This window comes from Festucalex cinctus, chromosome 11 (genome assembly GCF_051991245.1).
Source record: "Festucalex cinctus isolate MCC-2025b chromosome 11, RoL_Fcin_1.0, whole genome shotgun sequence".
NCBI classification, from domain to species: Eukaryota; Metazoa; Chordata; class Actinopteri; order Syngnathiformes; family Syngnathidae; genus Festucalex; species Festucalex cinctus.
The window spans coordinates 3,099,840-3,112,465 of record NC_135421.1 but is presented as its reverse complement, the minus strand read 5'-3'; the positions used below and the strand labels follow the sequence as shown (position 1 = coordinate 3,112,465).

Here is a 12,626-nt window from a genome sequence, read left to right as displayed (position 1 = left end):
CCCGGTTTCCTTAATTTTGGAAGATTTGTGATCGGCGAAAAATAAATCGATCTTTTCCACCAATCTCATCTCCCTCCTCAGAGGTCTGAAAAAATCAGCCATTGTCCTCTTCTGCTGAGATGACTAATCTGATTTTCATTTTTATTTGAGAGAACTACTTCATGTGCAGTTAAAACAACTATTGTTTTTCAAATAAAACAAGATGCCGATGTGTGTAGCAGTACAACAGTGAAATATGCACCTCCTCGCCTCCCAGAAGGAATCTAAACGTTTTCATTGTAAACACAGAAGTTTCAATATAGAAGGCTATGTAATTCCAGTATAAAAATCCATCCATTTCCTATAAAATTCTATCATCATCATCATCATCATCATCATCATCACCGTTAACTGTTACAAAAAATGTAAAGAAAACTTAATGGACAAATTATCTCTGTACCAACAAACTCTCATGCACCGGCCCTTTTGTTGACGTCACGGAAATCATTGTGTGAAGTATCGTATAAAATGATAGTTGTGGGAATGCTTCAGCATCATTTTGTATGTTATTGTGATTTTTATTCTTCCACACTTTTTTGCCGCATAACAACTCCCACATAATACTTCCAATTTACATTGTTCAAATTTCAACTAGCTTAAAAAATTCACACCTCCCGATATATATATATATATATATATATATATATCGTCTGATTCCACATTACTTACAGTATTTGCTAAATTTAACGTTTAATATCAACTTTTCCACATTCATTTTCAATGGGACAGACATTGAACTTTTTCAAAGTACCACTTTCCATGCCCACCTCCGTACATATAATTTACCATCATTACCACCATTGTCCAGTAATCAGGAGGTCAGAATTTCATAATTTACCTTGCGTTCGGCTTTCAGCATTCCCACACAATTTCTGCAGTAATTGCACTTAGTCTAGTTATTACTTATTTTTTATTTATTTATTTATTTATTTTTACAATAGTTGCACACTGTGTAGCATGCCCTGCGTTCATTAGCTCATCAATAAAACCTTCGCTGATTGTGTTGACAGTGACAAAAGTTGAACATTGAACATTGAATGTGTTCTCTGTCACTTATTTTGTTTGCCATAAGTAACAAATAGACATGATATGAAGAAAATGACACAATAAAACATTTTTATCGTCTTCATGATAAATTTGGTCATATAGACCAGCACTATCGAGGAGTGATCAAAACATTACATGATTTGTAATATATGATTACATTAGCCAACATTACATGTATTGCCGCAGTTCGCAACTTTGAATTATACTCCTCCCGACTCTCTGTCACTCTGGTCTACTTGGCTGCTTGCATGAGTTTTGCGTGTCAGTGGACATGCTTTAGTGCATGAATGCATTCATTGACTTAAAAGTAGAAATAAGACTCATTAAAGAAAGAGATCCCGGAATTGAAATTTATAAACCACGACATTCGCTTTTGTGACAAGGTAGGATGCCGTTATGACACGTGTCATTCTGTTCACTTTCGTGGTGAATGGTCACGTTATGACGTATTTAGACTTTTTTTTGGTTGCTATGTCCATTTATATAAATCATTTGGGAAGTGATGTTAGAAGTGAGGAACTCGTGTTATTTAGAGCAGGGGTGTCAAACTTATATTAGCTCACGGGCCACTTGGAGGAAAATATGCGACCAAGTGGGCCGGATCGGAAAAAACATAACATATAACTTAAAACCAATTGGCATCAATTATACGTAGATTTTCGCAATTTGTGGGCTGGCCCTATATTACAGGGCTCAACTGTAATTATATTGTTCCAAAAAGATAACACAAATGCAAATGGAATGCAGCAACACTTTGCCCGGACATGTTGTAGCTTCCTGTTTTGCAAATATATTGTTCCCAGAATGCATTATGTGGCGCAGTTAATGAATATATAAGCATGTTAATCCTTGTCATGTGTTTGTTACCAGTAATTGAATTTGTGTCGTATTTAACACGTTTATGTCAGTCTATGATTTTATTTTTTTAAATAAACCGTAACTTTAGGTAGCGTACAATTCCATGTACAAGTTGAATTGCTCATCTGAGGACTGCTTTCGAAATTACAAATTTATATGTTTTGATTGTGGCCATCTGATTAATTGGTCCGACTGCTAATTTTTATTTTATAAAGTCTTCTTGGCCGGATCAGGCGCACAAAGGTGTTTAATCAGGCCCGCGGGCCGTATGTTTGATTGACATGGCTGATTTAGAGGCATGTTTTCGAGACGTGCTGCTAGCAAAAGAAACAATATAAACAAACGTTGGCTAAGATGCACTTATTCTAAAAAGTGCTTATTTTCACAACTTGTTACACAATTTTAACATTTGTGCTGCTGGGAAATGAAAATAGTAGGCCGTGGGGTGAACCCCAAAAAAGTGCCTAGAAAATGAGTTTCACTCCACTGTCTGGGCACTACTTGTTCAATCCATTTTTTGATAGATAATACCCTTCTGAACTTTGGGTTAAAAGTTCACCCAATGTTTTCCTGCCCCAATTTTGTCACAAGCCAGAAATGCATATATAGGTAAATAACAAAAAACGAAAATCTTGTGCTGCAGTTTTTGGTTGTAAAACGTCTTACATTAAATTTGGCAACAGAAAATCATTCCCAGATGTTATAAATACATGTACCTAACATCAGAAACAAGTATTGGTGGTTTGGTGCAATCATGTGAATTTAGATAATTAAATATATTAAATTTGTGCCAAAAAAAAACAAAAAACGCTTCAACTAGAAGTGAAACCAGCATACGGATGTTACATTTAGCTATTTTTATCTTTCATATATGAAAACAATTCACAACCTAATACGTAATGAAAGGTACACAAGAAGCAGCATACATCGGCCAAAAATACTACCATGCACCACAAACCTGGAACAAGGCAAAATGGACTAGATGGAAATAGATGCATTCAGAGCCCAGATTATTATAACATATAGAACATTTATTAAAGTATCAGATTGTGTCATCACAGCATGTCATTTATACCCCCTGCCCCCCACCAAAAAAATATTAATAAAAAAAAAAAATAAATAAAATAAAAATCAAACGTGCATTCACAATAAAACCTTTGGAACTTCATTGGAATAGCTCTCTTTTTTTGGCAGACCAATTTAACAAAGGTCTGTGTTGTGGAAAAATGGAATACAGACATTTTTATTTTTGCTTGAAAAGTGTTAAAATGGAGAGTTAACATCTTGATAATGAAACAAACAAAATGGCAGATTTCACATAGATTTACAGCCCTGCAAGTGTCCTCGTATGCCCTGTCATTTTCCAACCTGATGTCGTACCAGCTATGCGTTAGTGTCACTTTCTTGGCTTACGTCAGTAGACTCAGTAGTTGATGTATCTGATGAGTGAGGTACCCTGTCTAAAGGTTTGTCAGTTGTTGATAATGTCTCTACAAAAAACATTTCAGAGTTGTTGCTGGAAAGGGGTGTGAAAAACCAGCTGGGGGAAATCACACCTCAATCTTCGTTTCAGTATATCCTGCCTGAAATAGAAAATTAAAGGGAAAGATGAGCACAAGATACATATTATCACATCACACTAGGGCTGCTCTATTATGGAAAAAAATAATCATCACAATTATTTTGGTAATAATTGAAATCAAGATTATTCAAAACAATTATATTTTGTTCAAATCAAGAAAATATTTAAACATTTGAAAATAAGACAATTACAATCATATGAAACTATAATTATGTAAGTTGCTTTTGGATCCAACAAAATTTATAATATATATTATTATTATTGTTATTATTGTTATTATTATTATGACGTTAGCAAAAATTTGAAGTTGGGGTGCAGTGTGTGCAGTAAGCTAGTTTTGACATGGGTGTGTGGTAAAATAACTCGTGTGGGCGTGCCACAACTCAAAATTAGTATTATTAGTGCTGCAGCTATCGAATATTTTGGTATTTGGATATCCTACTGAAAATTCTAGTGAATAATCGTATATTTGGTTAGAAATAAAAAATATACCTATAGGCCTATATACTTTCTTGGTCAAAGAACAATTATAAATACAGAAGACAAAAAAACACATTTGCATGTAATAATTAACAACCAACTGGTTTTCATTTTTAGAGAATCAATTTTATTTATTTATTATTTTTAACTTAAATTGAGCTTGTCAGCAAACTATTTTTCTCTGAAACAGTGAGATTTAAGACAAATCTCTCCCCATAGATTTCAGACAATGTGTTTCAATGTGAAGATTTATACGTTACCTGTAGTCTGATCCCCGTGTTTCTTAACACTGTTCACAAACCTCTTAGTTTGTCCATTCTCATCACATTTTTGTCAACTATAATCCTTTGACGGATTACTTGTTCACAAAAAGAGTTTGTAGCTCTCAGCATAGGGTTGTCTGAAACACACACATACTCACTTAACATGTGCAAAGAGTCATGCTTTCTAATTAATGTTGTCTCGAAATGTAAACAGAATACAAGTGACATATTGCTGACCAATGCTTTACTTTTGAAATGTGTAATTTTAGCAAAGTGACAATGAAATAGTGCAATGTAACAACTGACATTTGTTCGTCCCTGGTTGCTGTTTCTGTTGCTGTTGACTTTAAGAACCTTGTGTAATCTCTGAAACAAAACTGCACCTGCATTGTGACAGTCTTTTGTCTTGAATATGCAGAAGAATGGAACAGTCTTTCTTCATCTCAGCTGCCTGCAGCAACCCGCCTTTAGACAAAAAAGAATTACATTATAAGTGTTATTGTCACATCACCTCTTTACAGTATATGCACATCACAGATTTAAGTAAAGTAAAGTAAAGTGTTTGTTGAGGTTGATGAGAGAGAGTTTGGAGAAAAGGGAGTGTGTAGCTGTGACTCTCTATTATGACTCTGATGGGCACACTCGATAAATCATTCAGCAGCTCGCATTTTTACTAAACTTTAGCCTTAAAACTTAACCTAGCAACATATTATTTTCAGCCCTATACTAAATATCGGTCACATTAATAACAGAAATGGGCACGCGTGTGTGTAGCACATACCTGCTGACAATGTTTCTGCTTTGGCGAGATGATCCCTCTTCCATGTGCCTTCCGATCCCAGACGAGTATACTTTGAAATTTATTTTTACAAATGATGCAGATGGCTGGAAGGACGGGGCCAGCTGAAGCGATGGGCAAACCTGAACGGGAACGAAGTTTTCTCACCACTTTCTTTTTAACTTTTTTTCTCCTTTCGCTCTTCTTCGCTCTCTGACGTTGTGGTCGCCATTTTTGATATGCGGTTGCTATGGTGAGAAGAAAGCAGCAGCTACCTGATTGGCTCATGTGACCTAAATCACACCACTACCGACCTAATGGCACTACGCCCACACCAGAGATCACTGCGCCTCATCGCAAAATAGTGCCGGGGTTTCAGCACCGAAAACACAAAATTGGCAGGTTTTCAGAGGGTGAACTCCACGGATTCTTACTTACTACTAATAAATCTTTTATGAAGTAAAGATTATTTAGTGCCCCTGGTAGTGGAGCGAAACTGAACGAAAACGTGTGTGACCTGACGGCCTATAGAAACCTCAAGGAAACTATTTGTGGAGAAACCTTAAAATCACCCTTTTTGTCTAAACGATCTATTTTACCTTGTTGCCGACATGCAGACCCTTCTGTCGGAGTGGGTTACATATTAGAACAAATTTTACATGGGAAAGTTACAGATTATATTAATTAGGGATGTAATGATAAGGTCAATATCGTGATATTAAAACTGCCACAATATCGTCGTCGTCATGTTCACAATATTTAAAAGGAACACATCTGTTAAAAAAGTCAGGTTGATTTCCATTTGTGCAGTTGTAGCACCCTCTAGTGGCTATTTTATTAGTGCAGTTTAATTGTCATTAGGGATGTTTTGGCCTTCTATGTTTAAAATCTATGCTAATTGTCAGATGAAGGGGAACCTAATTTGCTTGTGAAGCGATCAATGTGTGTTTGCATTAGCAAGTAAGTGCCTCAATATTGTTATTAGAGATTGTAGGTGGTTTATATGCATTGCTGTTATGTACAAAAGCACAATATTGTGCTTTTTTTAGTATGAGCTCTTTTTTTTTTCAATATTGTGATCTTTTCTAAATATCGCCAACCCCCCACAATATCGTGATAATTATCGTATCGTGACCTTCATATCGTGACAATATCGTATTGTGATGTTTGGATATCGTTACATCCCTAATCTTAATTGTGGTAGTTGTGAATGTGTTTTTTTTTCGACAGTATGGTACACATATAGCGTACTTACCTGTCCAGCACTGATTCCAGCTGGCAGTAAGCAGCATAGCCCACAATGTTTTCCTGTCCACATCGCTTTGTGATAATTCCACTGACGTAGAGGACAAAGTCAAACCCTTCCACACCCGGGCCATCTGGGGGGCCTGACGGACCACAAGACTTGCCCGACTTAGTGCACATCTTGCATTGCTAAAAATGGAGTACAGAATAAAAGAATTAACAGGAACAATGCCGACATTCCTATTTATTACTTTCTGTTGCAAATTAAAGTGGAGATTCTGTCTCAGAGGAAATTATTGACAAAAAAAAAAGCACGACTGTTACACGCTGATCTTGTGAAGGCAACGCCTGGACTGAGTGCTGAGTAAGCTGATTTAAGAACAGCACCAAGCATGTTATAATATTTATGTGAATGCTGAAAACATTAGCATTCAACGACAATGAGTAATTTTCACATAATTTATCTTTCAATTTACTTCATAAGCATTCCACAAGCATTCAGATAATAGCATTGAGCTTTTATTCGCATTCAACTTTCAGCTTTGTACAACAATTCTAAATATAAATACGCCATGAGTGTCAGGAAGTCTGTTGTTAGAGCAATTGCCTGCCACCACGGAGAAACTGCGTACATGTCTTGCTTGGACCACATTTTAGTACAGTCAATGGTTCAAATCTCGTCTTAGACTAGTTGCAGTTCATTTTTTTTTTTCCATTTCATCATTCAACTACAATTATTGAGTAATTCTCACATAATTTATCTTAAATAAGCATTCCACAAGCATTATACTAGCTCATCTTAAAGATGACTTGACTTAGCTCAGTGGTTAGAGCAACTACCTGCCATCATGGAGAACCTGGGTTGAAATCCCACTTGGACCACATTTACATTTGATGGTTCGAATGCCGTGTTAGCCTGGTTGTAGTTCAACATTTTTTTTCAGTGATCATTCAACTACAATTGGGCTTTTCACAATTGCACCAAAACTTCTATTTATAGAACAGTGGACTGCACATGTGCGGCAGCCATTTTAGTTTTGGAGAAGCAATGGGGCAATACAGAGACAGGGGAGTGTAATTTGTATGAGCCAAAATTTGAACTGACTCGCTATTTGTCCATAAATATCCTTAACTCATTTGCTCCCAATAACGTGTAAATACGTTTGTTTGTTTTTAAGTGTCCCAAAGACGTATTTATACTTTTTTGTTGTTGTTTTTTTTTAATGCTAGAGCTTACAGAAGGCTTTGATGCAGCCGCTCAACTGCAAAGAACGGTTGCAGAAATGGTAGTTATTACACAAACGGCCAGCAGGTGGCAACAGAGCAAAGGAGATCAACCAGGGCCATCTCGTCACAATTACCCGGAAGCACAAAGACCTTTTTAAAGAGACCTTTTTAAATTTATCAACTCAAATCAAATAAACACTCACACAATGGTCACCACTCTCCATGTCCCGAATTTTTCGAATACATGCCATTAAAATGACCATTTTACCAAAATGTTTTCACCTATTTCAGGCCTTACCCATTTTTATTCGACTATCTCTTCTTATATTTGGAAAGGGAAATTAATAAAACTCATCTACAAAAGACGAGGGCCGCCGGTGGTCTGGCTTTGTCTAATTTCCCTTTTTATCATTGGGCTGCCAACCTGCGGTGTCTCACATTCTGGTCTCACTTTCATAATCGTCCGGATCCTCCTGACTGGGTGGCAATGGAGCTGACATCAGAGGACGACGTATCCCTGGCTGCATTTATCGGCTCCTCTCTTCCACTCTCAACTACATCTTTAAAAAATCCAGTGGTTAAACACTCAGTGAGGTTCTGGTCTCAGTTCCAAAAAAATTTCAAATTCCATGACTTCTCACCATTTAACTCAATATTACGTAATCATTTTTCATCATCATGGTGATCCGTCTGAACACAAGTCAATTCCTCATCTCTGTGTGCTCGTCATAATTTAATCCATCAGCCCACTCTGCACCAAATGCAACGTCTCACTCACTCACTTGGACTTGTCCTAAACTTAGCAAATTCTGGACAGAGGTTTTTTTATTCCCTCTCCCAGATTTGGACAGTGAGGGTGGAGCAAAACCCCCTTATTAGTTTATTTGGAGTCACAGGGTACACCACCAGCGAGCGTTGTGCACTCGCGATTATTATTTTTTTTAAACCACAAACATGACAAATCCATCCACTAGTACCTTTTAAATTGTAAATATAGTTCAGCGTTGTTGTAAAACACTATTATATTTATTTTATGTACCGTATTTTTATGAATTTGGTGAAGACCGGCGGGCGTCTTTGCTTCAACCAAAACAAGGAAATGGGCGTGTGCCACGGCGTTGCTCTCTGTGTTGTAGGGCTGGGAAAAAAAGTCGACCAAGTCGACTCAGTCGACTTTAAAAATAGGTCGACTGGAAAAATTTAAGTCGACGCTCCGACCGGAACCATGTTTGTGTCGTCGCCGTCCATGTTTCACACGGACCTTTTATGCCGCAGCGCAGAGTGTGTTGCAAACTTCAGTGAGAAGAAGGTGGACAGAGTAATATTTATTTATTTATTTATTTTTTAAATGACTCCTGTTTGGTTGGTCCTGTTGGTTGTTTGAATTTGGAGGTGTATTGCACAGCTGCCATTAGCCTAACTGCGCATACAGTTCTTTTACTGCAAGTGTACATGTACAGTCGTACAGTATTTACAATATTTATTTGTTAAGATTATGTCCTCATTGGTTGCACTATTTTAAAATGGAGGAAAAGCGAATGGATAAGAGGACAGAGGTACAGGCTCTTCTAAACATTTGGGAGAAGAAGAGACCACGACTTTGAATCGGAGTCACCAAGCCACTATGCACGTTATTACTGACAAGCATGGTTGGTGAGGTGAACAGCTAAAATGCTCACACGACCCTCAAAAAGTCTGTAAAAGCTGCAAAGATACACCAGGACTTTTAAACGCTCATGGATCAGTACAGCGGCATGCCGAGTGAATGGGACGGCCAAATCGGCGCCACGGTTCATGGATACCGGAGCAATAACATGGATTCAGCGCGTCAGGGATAGACAAAGGTAAACACGACAATCATGTTATAGAAATGCTTGTAATATCGTCATTTAGTTCGCTCCCTCGTCTGGCACTTGGCAGCTGCTTAATTGTGTGACAGTCACTTTCTATTAGTCAGCAGTTATTTATTTTGCTGCGACCGGCAAATCTCCTGCGAGCGTTATTTTGCCGTGAACACTCGGAACGAAAATTCTTGGCCTGCCGTGAATACAACGATTGCTTATAGACATTCACAAGCGTATATGAATAACACAAAAGTGCACGACCAGTTGTCGTGATGGCCGTTTTGACGAGTCAAACACATTTCACTGGGAGTTAGCTTAGCGTTTCACGGCAACGTAGGCAAAGTTTTTCCATTTTTCCACTCACCGTGACAGAATAAACCCCCTCACAAACACGGCTTGAATCTCAAAGCCACGTCATCTTGGTCGCGAAAGAAGAGCTTGTTCCCCTCGTCGTTAAAAAAATAAAATAAATAAATAAATAAATAAAAACTACCCTTGGCGTGGCAAAAAAAAATGTAAAAAATCCAATCGGCGTGACAAAATAACACTCCAACCAACACAACACAACCAACTAACAAACAAACAACCACCATCGCCTGTGTTTTAATGACCATACAACACTGAAATGAAGGGAAGGGCATGAAGTTGTGTGTATGTGCGTGCGTGCGTGCGTGGCTGCGTGCGGGCGCACCGCAGTTAGACTAAATTGAAGACTATTATTGTTCAGGAAATATAAGGAACAATGGATTTTACATACAGATTATCCACTCAATTCAACACATGTTCAACATTTTCTGCCTCAAATCTTAAAAAAATAAATAAATAAAATAATAATAATAATAATAATAATGATGATGATAATAACAATAATAATAACAACAATAATAATAATAATAATAATGTTGATTAGTCGTTAAAATATATCAGAAGTTTAGTCGATTTTAAAGAAAAGTCTTTAGTGACAGCCCGACTGCGTTGCTGTCGGCCAATCAGATGAAAGGTCATGACACGGCCTCCATTGTCTCCTGACGCCCGGTGCTGCAGAACCACTGCCGAAAGGGTTCTAAACAGCAGTTACAACGGAACCGCTCAGCCCCGAAAGAGTCCCACGGAGACAAAAAATGCCACTTCCTTGTGGAACCGGTGGAAAAGCGCCATATTATATATGTTTGTATGTAAATTGTAGTCTGCGCAGTACGTGTATGCTGTGCCGATCAGGAAGGAGCCAGCCAATCACATTGCAGCAGGTCATGTTTCACTCAAATACTATTCGATTGAGTCGGCGCGCGGTGATGTGGTCTTGTTTCTATGGGAGAGCCAGCGGAGGACACGGCGACTGTCGAATGTACGTTTTAAACATGCAGAGGGAGCATTAATGCATTTGCGCCGTGCAAGCGGTATTTTTATTTTATTTTTTTTACCAGCATGCACTTGAAAGTTGGCCGCATTTGTGAGTGAAATGCTCGCACTGTTGAGCCCTGCTTTAGTATAACTTCCATTTCATATAATAATCATTCTCCAATTTGTTAAAGCTGCTCTATGTAACAAGTTGCCCAAAAATATCTTTACAATCGTATTTTTATCTGAACACTTATGACTGAAAGTCTTTTATTTATTTTAAATTTAAATTTTAAATGTATTTATTCACTTGCCTACTTCTTATTAATTTACTGAAATGTATTTACTTGCAAAAAACAAAAACAAAAAAAACTTGTATCTTAATGTTTAATGTGATGTTTGTTTTTTGTGTTTCTGTAAAGCGCTTTGTGATAGCTCAGGCTGTTTGAAAGCGCTATATAAATGAACTTGACTTGACTTGAAACATGTTTTAATTAGTAGATTAACACTTTAGCCGTTCACAGTGGGAACTGCTGCAAGCCTTTGACTAATAGTTTTCAGACTGGATTCGGGTATCAATTTCCTGCCCTCTGTCTGCAGATGGACCCCATGTGTGCCTTGTGGATGTGACGAAGGGAGTGTGCAGTTTAATTTTTTGGCCACAGGTGGCAGTATAGATTCAAAATTAAATTTTCTGTATTCAGCAGCTTCAACATCCATTACATTCAATGTCATTTAACATTATTGTTATAATTAGTGTTGTTCCGATACCGATACTGGTATCGGCAGAGGTGCCGATACTGCATTAAAACAGTGGTATCGGTATCGGTGAGTACTCACAAGTAACATGCCGATACCATTAATTCCAACACTAATAAAGGATTTTGGATGCAGCATCTTGTGTCTTGCTCGTGCACCACATTGACTGATATGTGACATGTTCACTGCATGCCGATCTAAGATATCTTATTGGCCCTTGAATGCTCTGAACCAATGGCAGGACAGCTTTTTCATGTTGAGGGAAAAAAAACCTTTGGTATCGGTATCGGCCAATACTGCAAAGCTGGGAATCGGGGGCCAAAAAACGGTATCGGAACAACACTAGTTATAATAAAGCATTACGTTCAAATGTTAGCATTCAGCTTTCAGCATTCACACACAATTTTTCCAGAAATTACACTTGTCTAGTTGGACTGTCAAACTTGTTATTCCTATTATTTATTACATTTCTTATAACATTTTATTGCACCTGCTTTCTTAATGTGCAAAAACTCCCACGTAATACTTCTGATTTACAACATTCAAATTTAAACCTGCTTCAAAAATTCATACCACCTTGGTTGGTTATTTTTCTTCTTCCACGTTACTTGTAGTTTTTCCACATTTAACGTTTAATTTCAAATTTTCCCCATTCATTTTCAATGGGACAGACATTTCAACTCCAGTCCAACTTTGCACGCCCACTCCCTTAGATACAACTTCTCGTCATTTGCAGGTGTTTGATACTGCTCATTGTCGAATGGCCAAAGAGAATGAAACTGCTCCATATAAACACTCAATTGGAATGAAAAGGCTGAATCCGAATGGAATCTCATTCAGAATCACAGAGCAGGAGTGGCATATTCCTTTCATGAATCCAAACGAGAGTCATGTAAACACTTCAATCGGAATGGTGAGACTGTGTCCAGTATGCGCATTGCTCTGTCTTGACGTAAATGCGTCGTGACGTTGGCGTTTCTGTACGTAAGAATGGCGGCGTCTTGCCAAGAGCTCGTCTGCGAGGGGAGAACTCGTTCTAAAGTACTTGGAACTTGTTTTTAATCAAGATTTTGCTTCAATAAAAGTGTTTCACGATCACAACTCCTGTGCTACCTTGATGCATGAACTCCATCTTATAAATCATGTGATCAACCAGTCCAGGGTGT

General features: G+C 37.7%; 1 protein-coding gene across 6 annotated transcripts in view; it reads right to left on the bottom strand.

Moving 5' to 3' along the window:
* lmln (leishmanolysin-like (metallopeptidase M8 family)) overlaps positions 1-12,626 on the bottom strand; it is a 216,887-nt gene that overhangs the window by 160,452 nt on the left and 43,809 nt on the right. For all 6 annotated transcript variants that reach the window (XM_077536284.1, XM_077536288.1, XM_077536286.1 and 3 more), the window contains exon 6: positions 6,303-6,481. In XM_077536284.1, coding sequence (XP_077392410.1) covers positions 6,303-6,481 — 179 coding nt within the window. The remainder of the gene's footprint in view (positions 1-6,302; positions 6,482-12,626) is intronic.